At 36.9% G+C, this 15573-nt stretch overlaps 2 protein-coding genes across 15 annotated transcripts in view; both read right to left on the bottom strand.

The window, feature by feature from the left end:
• LOC117431573 (protocadherin gamma-A8-like) overlaps positions 1-15573 on the bottom strand; it is a 93644-nt gene that overhangs the window by 24374 nt on the left and 53697 nt on the right. The window contains exon 1 of one of the 14 annotated variants that reach the window (XM_034926948.2): positions 15059-15282. The exons of 11 other annotated variants lie outside the window; for them this stretch is intronic. In XM_034926948.2, the coding sequence (XP_034782839.1) occupies positions 15059-15124 (66 nt within the window). In that variant the 5' untranslated portion in view covers positions 15125-15282. Of the gene's footprint in view, positions 1-330; positions 2969-8432; positions 11046-15058; positions 15283-15573 lie in introns of those variants that run through there. 2 more of the 14 variants (XM_058996141.1, XM_034052653.3) reach the window with 2 other exon arrangements.
• Positions 12684-15052, bottom strand: LOC117431723 (protocadherin gamma-A11-like; the record flags this gene model as incomplete). The annotated part of the gene is given in 2 exon segments (XM_058996145.1): positions 12684-12865; positions 12868-15052. Coding segments are annotated over 2 exon segments (2238 nt in total), but the record flags the coding sequence as incomplete, so codon positions are not given.

Below are 15573 nucleotides of genomic sequence, written 5' to 3'. Positions count from 1 at the left end.
AAACATTAGGAGCATTAGGTTCGCTTATAATGGTGTCTTGGACGACACAGACAAGCATAGTCACTTACAATCATATATACAATAACAATAACACATAAGATTTAAGCACCTGATTAAATAAAAAAACGCAAACACGCACAGTATAGGTGTTGTTTTCTAATTTGAAACAGAACATGCTAAAATAAGGTTAAACCACAATCACGGTGTTGTGATGCTCCATAAAAACATTGGAGGGAGAACTTTCTTGTCCAGCAAATTATAAGCAGTTACACATGTATATACTGCTACGAAAATATAGCCTGATATGGGCCTTTATAAACAAAGGCTCACCTGTGTGTAAATATCCTTGTCAGGTGTAACGTTCTTCTCCTTCTGCACGTGCAGCATTGTCTCTGTAGCACTGGGGTCAACACTTACAAGACTTTGACTGCACGGTCTGATATACTTGAACTCACTCTTTCCGGAATCAGTAGTTAAACACACTTCGTAATTGTACACGTGGCGAAGAGTTCCAGTCCCACCAACGTCTGCATATTGAGGAGGGTAATATGAACTTGGAATAGCAGGGAGGTTTCCATTTGATTTATAGAACAGTCTGGATTGTCTCCATTGGCAGAACTTTACTGACAATATAATTATAATGGAGACAATAAAAAGAAAGGAAACTGTAGCCAATGACACGACTAAATAAAATGTCAGACTGTCATTATAATTTTTAACTTCTTTGACGTCGCTAAATTCTGAAAGTACTTCAGGGAAGCTGTCTGCAACCGCCACGTTCACATTCACTGTAGCTGAACGAGAGGGCTGACCATTGTCCTCCACTAAAACAACAAGTCTTTGTTTCACAGCATCTTTCTCAGCAACCTGGCGCAACGTCCTTATCTCCCCATTTTGCAGTCCCACTTCAAAAAGTGTCCTGTCTGTAGCTTTGTGCAGTTTGTATGAGAGCCACGCATTCTGTCCAGAGTCAGCATCAACAGCTACCACTTTAGTGACGAGATAGCCAACATCAGCTGAACGAGGCACCATTTCAGCCACCAGAGAGCCTTCAGTTTGTACTGGATAGAGAATCTGAGGCGCATTGTCGTTCTGGTCTTGCACAAAGATGTTTACAGTCACGTTGCTGCTAAGAGGAGGAGAACCTCCATCCTGCGCTTTAACGTGGATTTGGAATTCTCTGATTTGCTCATAATCAAACGAGCGCACTGCGTAAAGTATTCCACTGTCTGAATTGATAGAAATATATGATGATACAGGCGTTCCATTGAAAGTTGCTTCTTCAAGAAAGTAAACTATACGAGCGTTCTGATTCCAATCAGCGTCTCGAGCTTGCACAGAAAAGATAGATGCTCCCGGGGAGTTGTTTTCAATCACATGTGCGGTATATAATGCCTGATTGAAAGTAGGCGCATTGTCGTTAACGTCAGATATTTTCAGTGTTATTGTCTGGTTACTGGAAAGTGGGGGCGAGCCTTCGTCTGTGGCTGTAATGGTAATGTTATATTCTGAGATTTTTTCACGATCCAAAATATTTTCAGTTACTAAACTATAGTAGTTAGTTAATGAGGATTTTATTTCGAAAGGGATATGTTTGTTAATTAAACAGTTAACCTTTCCATTGTTACCAGAATCTAGGTCTTGGACGTTAATCATAGCTATGGCTGTTCCGGGTTTTGAGTCTTCAGGTATTGGACTCGAGAATGACATGATAGTTATGACAGGGACATTGTCATTTACATCAATTATTTCAACGATTATTTTAGTAGAATCTGTTAGCCCACCATGGTCTTTTGCCTGAACGTTTATTTGATATAACTTCACTTTTTCATAATCGATTTCTCCTGCTACTGTTATTTCGCCATTATTTGGATTAAGGTCGAACAATTCACCAATACTGTCAGTGACGTGAGTAAATGAATAGGTTACATGCCCATTAGATCCCTTATCCGCATCAGTTGTGTTCACTGTTAAAACAACAGTCCCTTTTAACGCATTTTCAAATACTGCAGCTTTGTAAACTGCCTGACTAAAAACAGGAGCATTATCATTGACATCCAGAACAACAATATTTATAATAACTGTGCCAGACCTCTGCGGATTCCCACCGTCAACAGCAGTTAATATTAAAGAAAGCTCGTCTTGCTTTTCTCTGTCCAGAGGTGTTTGTAGAATCATCGCTACAGATTTACTACCATCAGGGTGGGTGTTCACATTTAAATCAAAAGTATCACTAGGTTTAAGTGTATAGCTCTGGATCGTGTTTATACCCACATCGGGGTCCACTGCGCTCTCTAGCACAAAGCGTGCCCCTGGAAGAGCTAATTCGCTTATTTCTAATAGAATTTCTTTCTTGAGGAATGTGGGCGCATTGTCGTTAACATCTACAATCTCAACATGAACGCGATACAGTTCCATAGGCTTGTCAAGAATAATCTCGAAGCTGAAACTGCAAGGAGTTATTTGCCCACATAACCGCTCTCTGTCTATCCTTTCTTTAACAACCAATATCCCCATTTCCTTGTTTAGCTCAACGTACTCCGTGGAGCGCCCTGCAAATATGCGAGCGTTGCCAGACGCAAGTCTTTTAAGATCGAATCCTAAATCTTGTGCAATGTTACCTACAAATGAACCCTTTGTCATTTCTTCTGGAATTGAATATCGAATCTGTCCATAAACTACCTCTGCAGTATACATACAAACAATGAACCACTGTACTTGCCATTTGAGAGTCCTGCCTTTCATTCTCCAGACGGGTTCAAGTCGAGAAAATTCCATGTTTTACGTGATTAATAATCAAATCTGAACATCACTGTGACTATAAAGTATCCAAGAACACAATGTTTTTAAGAAGGTGGGTTATTGGTTTATGTTTTTATTCCAAAATGTGCTGAGTTGCTGTGTCCGCAGTTTCTGTGTCTAATCCAAGCAGTGTATAGTGCCAGCTGCTCTTTCTGTCTGTGATATACACAGCAATATTATGGGAGGTTCTGGTGGGTCTCAGCTTGCAACACATCACCTGGTTGGCCAACAGCGGCACTTAGAGTCCCAGTCAAGAATTGCACGATTGATATTTTAAAGCTATAGCTTCTGATTTTATCTCTCAGGCTTTGTAAGTACAGTATATTGGTGAAGATGTATATAAGAAAATTCTGTATTTTGTAAAGTGATAAATGTTAAGAATAGCAAGCAATCAAAATCTGCATACTTAATAATCACATTAAACTATTAAGAGAAAGGCAACATAAATCATTCATATTGACAATACATATGTGATAAGTTAAAAGGGCAAGGCTTAGAAAGTTACATACATTTTAAAGCCTAACGAGTTACTTGTAACTGCTTTTATAAGACAGCAGAATCCCTATCCAAACGATACAGCTGATATTTTGCAATGCATTAGACTGCAATATTAAAGACAATCTTTGTTTATAGGGATGAAAAATATCAATACAAACAGTTTGCATAGGCTAGAAGCCCATTATATTGAAAACAAAGTGACAGTCCAAACATCTTGAGCCTAGATCGTACTTTCCATGGGTAAGATGTGTCAAATCCCTTACAGTTCTCTACCTGGGTCAGCACTGGAGAGCAAAGGTTGCTTCTTGTATTGATTAGACAATTGATACCTACCAAAATACTACAATACAGAAATCATTTATAAGAAACATCATTTTCTAGAACCAAATACATTGAACCGGTGCAATATTATTATTAACCCACGACTGGCGGTCAAATCTAAATAAATACTTAAATACGTACTTACTTATTTACATACATACATACATACATACATACATACATACATACTGTATGAGGCTTTATATATATATATATATATATATATATATATATATATATATATATATATATATATATATATATATAAAAAGTACCCTGTTTCATCACTAAAATATTGTTTGAAAGTGCAGCAAATTATAATGTAAAAGTCATCAATATAGCTAGATGAAAGAGAGGGAGATGTTTGGCTTACACACAAATCCTGCGTGAAAGTTTTAGTTTAAATATAAATATATATGTCTATTGCTGTAATAATAATAATAATAATAATAATAATAATAATAATAATAATAATAATAATAATAATAATAATAATAATAATAATAATAATAATAATTATTATTATTATTATTATTATTATTAACCTGAAACCTACATAACATGCATACAAGTATTCATAATATGTTATATAACGCTCACCTGTGTGTAAATATCCTTGTCTTCTGTAACGTACTTCTCTTTTTGTGCGTGCAGCATTGTCTCTGTAGCACTGGGGTCAACACTTACAAGACTTTGACTGCACGGTCTGATATACTTGAACTCACTCTTTCCGGAATCAGTAGTTAAACACACTTCGTAATTGTACACGTGGCGAAGTGTTCCTGTCCCACCAACGTCTGCATATTGAGGAGGGTAATATGAACTTGGAATTACAGGGAGGTTCCCACTTGATTTATAAAACAGTCTGAATTGTCTCCATTGGCAGAACTTTACTGACAATATAATTATAATGGAGACAATAAAAAGAAAGGAAACTGTAGCCAATGACACCACTAAATAAAATGTCAAATTTTCGTTGTAATCCTTATCCTGCGAGAAGTCACTGAACTCTGAAAGTACTTCAGGGAAGCTGTCTGCAACCGCCACGTTCACATTCACTGTAGCTGAACGAGAGGGCTGACCATTGTCCTCCACTAAAACAACAAGTCTTTGTTTCACAGCATCTTTGTCAACAACCTGGCGCAACGTCCTTATCTCCCCATTTTGCAGCCCCACTTCAAAAAGTGTCCTGTCTGTAGCTTTGTGCAGTTTGTATGAAAGCCACGCATTCTGTCCAGAGTCAGCATCAACAGCTACCACTTTAGTGACGAGATAGCCAACATCAACTGAACGAGGCACCATTTCTGCCACCAGAGAGCCTTCAGTTTGTACTGGATAGAGAATCTGAGGCGCATTGTCGTTCTGGTCTTGCACAAAGATGTTTACAGTCACGTTGCTGCTAAGAGGAGGAGAACCTCCATCCTGTGCTTTAACGTGGATCTGAAAGTCTCTTATTTTCTCATAATCAAAGGAACGTACAACATACAGGACACCACTGTCCGAGTTAATGGAAATATATGAAGATACAGCTGTCCCATTAATAAACGATTCTTCAATAAAATAAGAAACGCGTGAATTCTGGTCCCAGTCAGCGTCTTTAGCTTGTAAAGAAAAGACGGATAACCCTGGGGAATTGTTTTCCATCACATATGCCGTGTATGACTCCTTATCAAATATAGGTACATTATCGTTAACATCAGATATCTTTAGAGTTATTTTCTGGTTGCTTGAAAGAGAAGGCGTGCCTTCGTCTGTAGCAGAAATAGTGATGTTATATTCAGAAACCTTTTCGCGATCCAAATTATTGTCCGTCACCAAACTATAGAAATTATTTGAAGATGACTTGATTTTAAAGGGAATATTTTGGTTGATCGAACAAATCAACTGGCCGTTTTTACCAGAATCTAGATCTTTGACATTAATCATTGCGACGGCAGTCCCAGACAATGCGTCTTCTGGAATTGGACTCGAGAATGACATGAGGGTTATAACAGGAGTATTGTCATTTTCATCTATAATTTCAATTATTACTTTACACGAATCTGTAAGACCGCCGTGATCGTTTGCCTGTATATTCATTTGATAATGTTTAGTTTTTTCAAAATCAATATCCCCTTTCACTCTAATTTCTCCATTATTTTGGTCTAACTCAAACAGGTCGTTAATGCTGTCTATTGTGTGGCCAAACGAGTAAGTCACGAGCCCATATGATCCTTCGTCTGCATCAGCTGCACTCACTGCTGTCACTAATGTACCTTTTAATGCGTTTTCATGCACAGTAGCTTTATAAACGGTCTGGCTAAAAACAGGTGCATTATCGTTTGCATCAAGAACAATGATGTGTATTTTAACTGTACCAGACCTCTGAGGGTCTCCACCATCAATAGCAGTTAATATTAAAGGAAGCTCATTTTGTTTTTCTCTATCCAAAGGGGTTTGCAGCACCATCTCTACATATTTACTTCCATCTGGTTGGGAGTGTATTTTTAAATTGAAATGATCAGTCGGTTTAAGGGTATAGCTTTGGATCGTGTTTACGCCCACATCGGGGTCCACTGCGCTCTCCAGCACGAATCGCGCTCCGGCCACTGACGACTCACTAATTTTTAACGTAATTTCATTCTTGGGAAAGGTGGGCGCATTATCGTTAACATCCAAAATCTCAACAGTAACACGATACAACTCCATTGGATTGTCGAGAACAATCTGGAAACTCACACTGCATGGAGATATCTGTCCACACAACTGCTCCCTGTCTATTCTTTCTTTAACAAGTAATATCCCTTTATCCACATTTAACTCAATGTACTCACTGCTGTCTTCAGTAAAGACACGGGCTCGGCCAGACGTCAGCCTTTTAAGATTTAATCCCAGATCTTGCGCGATATTACCAACCAACGACCCTTTCACCATTTCTTCTGGAATAGAATATCGAATCTGCCCGTGCACTCCCTGTGATGCACAGATATAAACAATGGAGAACAGTACGTGCCATTTCATCACCGAGCCTTTCAAGGCGATTTCAAGTCGACTGAATCCAAGATTTAGCATGATCAATAGTTACATATATTTATTACTATGTCCTCATAAACTGCAAATATATTTATTTTATAAGATGATTTCTCAGAATATCCAAATTGTGTAAAAAGGTTCTGTGTTTCTGTACCGCAGTTTCTGTGCTGTAATCCAGGCACGGTATAGTGCAAGCTGCTCTTTCTGTCTGTCTTATACTGAGCAATAATATGGGAGGTGCTGCTGGATCTGTGCTTGCAGAACATCACCTCGTTGATCAACAGCGGCACTTAGAGTTGAAGTCAAGAACCCCATAGAAAAAATGCTATATGGATATACTGGTAATATTATTTGCACTGAAGAGAAAATTAAACTAGCAAGATTTGAATTATTAAAGAAGAAAAAAATACGTACTTTATTGTTCAAGTATTAACAATTCATAGTAGGAACGAAATGCAGATGATATTAACACATTCAGTATCTTTTTTTAAGGCACTAGGTGCTAGGTTTAGAAAGGTACACAAAATATCACTATGTGGTGCTAAAGAAAATTACTCTGTTACTACTCTCACCTAGTACTCCTAGAAAAAGAAATGTGCTTCTTATTCTATTTTAAAATAATACAACATCAAGTAATATATATATATATATATATATATATATATATTACATAAAACACAAATGCCTAAGACATAAGCATGTCTTTTATAGACTTGACTTCTGAAAAAAACAAGGGCGGAACAACAAAACTGCATTTCACTGTATAACTGAATATCTACGTCCTCAACTTATTCATGACCGTGGGAGTAAGTTTTGTCTAAACTACAACTCTCTCATTTTGTTAACATTAACATTCATTAAAAGCCGCCGAGAACATGGTACACAGTTAAATAATTGCCAGTATACATACAGTACATACATACATACATACATACATAGCCTATAGTTATAGATAAAGGTTTTGCATCACCCTATAGAATAAATTATTTTGCTTCATAAAGAATATAGTTCATATACTTAACGAAAAACTTACAGAAACTGAAAAATGTGACATTACAATTTTTTTTCAGGAAATATTTGTTGTACGAGTATGGCTTCCAGTAAACTTTTGCGATATCATGTTGTAGTTTATTTGATTACATGATTACAAAAGATCTAAATTATGTTCATATCGTTTTTTTTAAATATTATTTTTATTTGTTTATTTTAGCAGACGCCTATATCCAATGCGACTTACAGAGACTAGGGTGTGTGAACTATGCATCAGCTGATGATGATCATGATGATGATGATGATGATGATGATGATGATGATGATGATGATGATGATGTCTCAATACTAAAATACTAGGTTATGCAAAACGTTTGGCCATAACTGTACATACATACGTACATACATCAGGTAACACACAAAGATAGTATGATTATTGCTTTGGCAAATGCCTTCCACTTCAATAGCAGATAGATTGAGGACCAGCTCTCAATGGAAATGTTAATTCTCAGTTGGGTTACCTCACTAATTTTATTTATAAATGTCACTCGATTGTCATCTGAATTAGTATCACAATACTAGAAGCAGCCAAAATCCAAATCCAAAAAGAACTACATTTAGCAATGCATATCGATAAAGTAAATACTTATTTAAAACAATCTGACCACCCTATAATAAGCTTAAGACACCATGTTAGCCAATAATAATAATAATAATAATAATAATAATAATAATAATAATAATAATAATAATAATAATAATAAGCACGGATTGATACATTACCATGGCCTTTATAAGCAAAGGCTCACCTGTATTGAAGGATCTGTGACATCAATTAGGTTCTTCTCCTTCTGCGCGTGCAGCATGGTTTCTGTAACACTGGGCTCAACACTTACAAGACTTTGACTGCACGGTCTGATATACTTGAACTCGCTCTTTCCGGAATCAGTAGTTAAACACACTTCGTAATTGTACACATGTCGAAGTGTTCCTGTCCCCCCAACGTCTGCATACTGGGGTGGGTAATATGGAATAACAGGGAGGTTTCTGTTTGATTCATGAAATAGTCTAGAGTGTCTCCATTTACAGAGCTTTACTGACGTCAGAACTATGATGGAGACAATAAAAAGAAAGGACACTATAGTCAATGATAATACCAAATAAAATGTCAAATTTTCATTGTAATCCTTATCTTGTGTGATATCACTGAACTCTGAAAGTACTTCAGGGAAGCTGTCTGCAACCGCCACGTTCACATTCACTGTAACTGAACGAGAGGGCTGACCATTGTCCTCCACTAAAACAACAAGTTTTTGTTTCACAGCATCTTTGTCAACAACCTGGCGCAACGTCCTTATCTCCCCATTTTGCAGTCCCACTTCAAAAAGTGTCATGTCTGTAGCTCTGTGCAGTTTGTATGAAAGCCACGCATTCTGTCCAGAGTCGCCGTCAACAGCTACCACTTTAGTCACGAGATAGCCAACATCAGCTGAACGAGGCACCATTTCAGCCACCAGAGAGCCTTCAGTTTGTACTGGATAGAGAATCTGAGGCGCATTGTCGTTCTGGTCTTGCACAAAGATGTTTATAGTCACGTTGCTACTAAGTGGTGGTGAACCTCCATCCTGAGCTTTAACGTGGATTTGAAACTCTCTGATATGCTCATAATCAAACGAGCACACTGCGTAAAGTATGCCACTGTCGGAGTTAATAGAAATATATGAAGATACAGGTATTCCATTTATTTGCGTTGCTTCCAGTAAGTAAGTAAGACGAGCATTCTGGTTTGCATCCGGGTCTTTGGCTTGTATAGAAAGTATAGATAATCCTGGCGAGTTGTTTTCCATCACATAAGCCGTATATAATTCCTGATCAAATTCTGGAGCATTATCATTAACATCAGAAATGTTCAGCATAATTGTCAGGTTACTTGTGAGGGCATGCTCTCCTTTGTCTCTAGCAGTAATAGTAATGTTATATTCTGATATTTTTTCTCTGTCTAAAAGTCTTTCTGTCACCAAGGTATAAAAGTCTGTTGAAGAGGATTTAATTTTAAAAGGAAGATTTTGATCAATTAAACATCGAACCTCGCCGTTTTTTCCAGAGTCCAGATCTTGGACATTAATCATAGCTATTACCGTTCCGGGTAAAGAGTCTTCGGGTATTGTACTCGAGAATGACATTATTGTTATAACTGGAACATTATCATTGACATCAATAATTTCAAAGACTACATTACTAGAGTCTGTAAGACCACCATAGTCTGTTGCTTGTAGATTAATCTCGTGGATGTTAACATTTTCATAATCTAGTTGCCCTACCACTTTTATTTCACCAGTATTTGGTTCTAGCTCAAATAGCGCTGAAACGCTGTCTGTGACGTGGGAAAACGAGTAAGTTACACCCCCATTAGATCCTTTATCTGCATCAGTTGCGTTTACTGTCAGTACTACTGTGCCTTTTACACAGTTTTCAAGTACAGCAGTTTTGTAAACTGTCTGGCTAAAAACCGGAGGATTATCGTTAGCATCCAGAACAATAATCAGTATTTTAACTGTACCAGACCTCTGAGGGTTTCCACCATCAACAGCAGTTAGTATTAAAGAATGGTGTTCCTGCTTTTCTCGATCTAGCTGTGTTTTCAGCATCATTTCTACATATCTATTATCACCGGGACTAGTGTGTGCCTTTAAAATAAAATGATCACTTGGTTTCAGGGAATAGCTTTGGAGAGTGTTAACACCCACATCAGGGTCCATGGCGCTTTCTAGTAAGAAACGCGCACCTGGTAGAGCTGACTCGCTTATTTGTAATGTAACTTCATTTTTGGGAAATGTGGGAGCATTATCGTTAATATCAAGAATTTCTACACTAACACGAAAGAACTCCATTGGATTTTCAAGAACAATCTGAAAATGTAAACTACATGCAGATATTTTACCACATAAATGTTCCCTGTCTATTCTTTCTTTAACAAACAATGTTCCTTTGTCCACATCTAGCTTAATATAATCATTGCTATCGCCAGTAAAGACACGGGCTTTGCCCGACGTCAGTCTTTTAAGATCAATCCCCAAATCCTGTGCAATATTACCGACAAAGGATCCTTTTACCATTTCTTCTGGAATAGAATAGCGAGCCTGCCCAAAAACTATCCCTGCAGCACATATACAAATAATGAAAATCTGTACTTGCCATTTCAGTGCCCAGCCTATCTTTCGGCAACCGATTTTAATGCGACCAAGTCCAATATTTTGCATGATAATCAGTCAGATCTGTACACCAATATGGGTTAACAATATCGCGAAAAAAAAACGAGTATGTTGTAGAAGATGATTTGTCCGTATTTTTAGTTTATCTGAAATGCGCATTGATTCCTGTAGCCGCGGTTTCTGTGTTGTAATCCAGGCACTGTATAGTGCAAGCTGCTCTTTCTGTGTGTCTTATACTGAGCAATAATATGGGAGGTCCTGCTGGATCTGTGCATGCAGAACACCACCTCGTTGATCAACAGCGGCACTTAGAGTTCAAGTCGAGAACGACTACCCAATTTTATTAAATGTATTATACTGGTTTATTTCCTGAAATAATTTTCAACAAAGGTTAACACGTACCTCCCTACTTTTAGTCATAGAAAACATATATATTTGTAAATGTTTTAAAAACTATTAAGCTTTATAAAGTACACTATGTTGATAGATAAAAAGCATATAAACCAAAAAGCTATATGAAACGAAAATCACACCTGCATATAATCCATATAACTTATACTAAGTATATACTATATAGCAGTCATGACCTATAACATGCACATTGAACCGTTAATCAAAAATATACATAGGCATATGAAAAATGAACAGCTGATATTTCTATAAAAAATGTGCATACAAAAAGGAAATCACTTAGGACCATATTAAAACCAAAAGAAGATCCCCCAAAAGTGAACTAAGCTGTTTCCGTTAGGGTGCTTTCGGAACATGAACAATCCCAAACACAATTTCTTAACTTGTTTTATTTGATATATATATGTATTTCTAATAGCAGTTATCTTTAATACAAGGGTTATAATAGTCATTTTTTGCTGATGTTTTATATTGTACTGAATCGTACACTACTCTTCTCAAACTGTAAAGCATTTTGTGACTGATGGGGTCTGATAGGACCTTGCAGTTAATTTCAGCACCATGCTGTTAAACAGCGACACATAGAAAAAATAATACTTATTTAGTACCCACAACTACCATAACCATTCCAATGTATCAATATGAATCTAAATACATAGCCACGGGAACTTACGTTTAAATGCCAGTTGCAGTACATCGCATTTAACACAACAGACATGCGCGTTCATTTACAACAGAAATGTGGAACACTAATAACTAATATTGCACATTTCTAACAGACCAATTGAATCCAGAAGAATCGAATTACACCTAATAAATTGTCTCCAAAAAGTCAGTTACTGAAGCTATTGAATGAGTAAATTAAACACATAGAAATCTGAACACAACTCGTTAGAAAATAACATCATTATAGTATTTAGTGTAATAGAGGCACTGCCCCTAAACGTTATTTAAAGTTTTACATTTTAATTTATGATTAACTGTTTGAAGTCGTGGATGGAATTATTTTTTTATTATACAGGGATAAACGATATACCCAAACCTATACAATTTTAAAATATCAAATGTGATCCGTTTCACAGGTATAGTTTTCAAAAATCACCAAAAAAAAAAGACATTTCCCGTCATTCTTGTCAGTGGAGTTGATGAAAGTTGAGTTTAGTTAATAATATCACAGAAATGTTGAGAATTTTGGGCTAGCTGTTAGTATAATAATAATAATAATAATAATAATAATAATAATAATAATAATAATAATAATAATAATAATACATATTTAGTTCTGGATTGCATATTAAAATAATTTTGTATTCAATTACTTATTATTCAAAGTTTGTGTTATGAGAGCTTATGAGAACTCATGTCTTTTTTAAAGCATTGTGAATAGGGATCTGTATATAATAACAATACCATCAATCACGAAGGCTCACCTGTATGGTAGGGTCTGTGTCATCAATTAGATTCCTCTCCTTATGCGCGTGCAGCATGGTCTCTGCAGCACTCGGGTCAGCACTTAAAAAACCTTGGCTACAAGGTCTGATGTATTTGAATTCGCTCTTTCCCGAGTCAGTTGTTAAACACACCTCGTAATTGTACACATGTCGAAGTGTTCCTGTCATCCCAACGTCTGCATACTGGGGTGGGTAATATGGAATAGCAGGGAGGTTTCCATTTGATTTATAAAACAGTCTGGATTGTCTCCATTTGCAGAACTTTACTAACAACACAATTATAATGGAGACAATAAAAAGAAAGGAAACTGTAGCCAATGACACGACTAAATAAAATGTCAGACTGTCATTGTAATTTTTATCTTCTTTGACGTCGCTAAATTCTGAAAGTACTTCAGGGAAGCTGTCTGCAACCGCCACGTTCACATTCACTGTAGCTGAACGAGAGGGCTGACCATTGTCCTCCACTAAAACAACGAGTCTTTGTTTCACAGCATCTTTGTCAACAACCTGGCGCAACGTCCTTATCTCCCCATTTTGCAGTCCCACTTCAAAAAGTGTCCTGTCTGTAGCTTTGTGCAGTTTGTATGAAAGCCACGCATTCTGTCCAGAGTCAGCATCAACAGCTACCACTTTAGTCACGAGATAGCCAACATCAGCTGAACGAGGCACCATTTCAGCCACCAGAGAGCCTTCAGTTTGTACTGGATAGAGAATCTGAGGCGCATTGTCGTTCTGGTCTTGCACAAAGATGTTTACAGTCACGTTGCTACTAAGAGGAGGAGAACCTCCATCCTGCGCTTTAACGTAGATTTCGAATTCTCTGATTTGTTCATAATCAAAGGAGCGCACTGCGTAAAGTATTCCACTGTCTGAGTTAATGGAAATGTATGACGATGCAGGTGTTCCATTAATCTGTGTTTCTTCCAATGAGTAAAATATACGAGCATTCTGGTGCCAGTCCGAGTCTTTGGCTTCAACAGAAAATATAGATAATCCTGGGGCGATATTTTCCATTACATATGTGGTATATACGTAGCTATCGAATAATGGTGCATTATCATTAACATCAGATATTTTCAACGTTAATGTTGTGCTACTGGAGAGAGGTGGCGAACCTTCGTCCGTGGCTGTAATTGTTATATTATATTCGGATACCTGTTCTCTATCCAAAGTACTCTCAGTCACCAAGGTATAATAATTTTTTAAAGATGACTTTATCGTAAACGGAAACTTTTTGTTTATTGTACAACTAACTTGTCCGTTTTTCCCTGAGTCAAGGTCTTTGACATTTATAATAGCTATGGTAATCCCTGGCAACGAGTCTTCAGGAATAGAATTCGAGAAAGACATTACATTTATAACAGGGATGTTATCATTTACATCGACGATTTCAATGATTACTTTGCAAGAATCAGTGAGGCCACCGTTGTCATTTGCTTGGATGTTTATCTCATAATTGTGAGCTTTTTCAAAATCAATTTGCCCTGCCACTTTAATTTCACCAGTATTTTGGTTTAGATCAAAAAGTGCACTAACACTATCTGTAATGTGAGTAAACGAGTAGGTAACGGCTCCATCAAATTCTATATCTGCATCTGTTGCGTTTACTGTCGTCACTAACGTACCTTTTAATGCATTTTCAAACACAGCAGCTTTATAAAGTGTCTGACTAAACACGGGAGCATTATCATTGGCATCTAGAACAACAATGGTTATTTCCGCTGTGCCCGACCTCTGAGGATTCCCACCATCAACAGCAGTTAATGTTAAATACATCTTATCTCTCTTTTCTCTATCTAGTGGAGTTTGGAGCATCATCTCTACATATTTACTACCATCAGGACGGGTGTGTAGCTTTAGACTAAAATGTTCTGTCGGTTTAAGAGTATAACTTTGAAGAGAATTAATGCCAACATCAGGGTCGACAGCGCTTTCCAGTAAGAATCGAGTTCCTGGCACAGCTGATTCACTAATTTCTAAGATAATTTTATTTTTAGGAAACGTAGGAGCATTATCGTTAACGTCTACAATATCAACAGTAACACTATGCAATTCCATGGGATTTTCCAGAATTACTTCAAAGTTGAAACTGCATGGCGAAATTTGTCTACATAGCTGTTCCCTGTCTATTCTGTCATTAACGACCAGTGTCCCTTTGTCTGCGTTTAATTCAATGTACTGCAGACTGTCTTCAGTAACGATACGGGCTCTGCCAGATTTCAATCTCTTAACTTCTAATCCCAAATCTTGTGCAATATTACCAACAAACGATCCTGTTACCATTTCCTCTGGAATAGAATATCGAACTTGTCCATAAACCACCTCTGTAGCAAATATACAAAAAAACAGTAACCGTACTTGCCATTTTGCAAATCCTATTCCTTCCAAGGCGATTTCAGCTGGTGCAAACCGTATATTCATCATGATTATCAATCCAATACAAATATCACCACAGATTTACTATGTCCAGTATCTTGACATTGATAAGAACACAGTTTCCTTGTGTCATATATCCAGTTTGTCCAATATGTACTGGTTTCTGCGTCCGCAGTTTCTGTGTTGTAATCCAGGCACGGTATAGTGCAAGCTGCTCTTTCTGTCTGTTTTATACTGAGCAATAATATGGGAGGTCCTGCTGGATCTGTGCTTGCAGAACATCACCTCGTTGATCAACAGCGGCACTTAGAGTACAAGTCAAAAACTGCATATATATTTAAAGCTATGCTAGTACTATTATTATTATTATTATTATTATTATTATTATTATTATTATTATTATTATTATTATTATTACTACAACTACTACTACTACTACTACTACTACTACTACTACTACTAATAATAATAATAATAATAATAATAATAATAATAAT

This window comes from Acipenser ruthenus, chromosome 22 (genome assembly GCF_902713425.1).
Source record: "Acipenser ruthenus chromosome 22, fAciRut3.2 maternal haplotype, whole genome shotgun sequence".
Classification (NCBI taxonomy): Eukaryota; Metazoa; Chordata; class Actinopteri; order Acipenseriformes; family Acipenseridae; genus Acipenser; species Acipenser ruthenus.
Note: the sequence above shows the minus strand (reverse complement) of the source record. Positions and strands in the feature narration are given on the sequence as shown.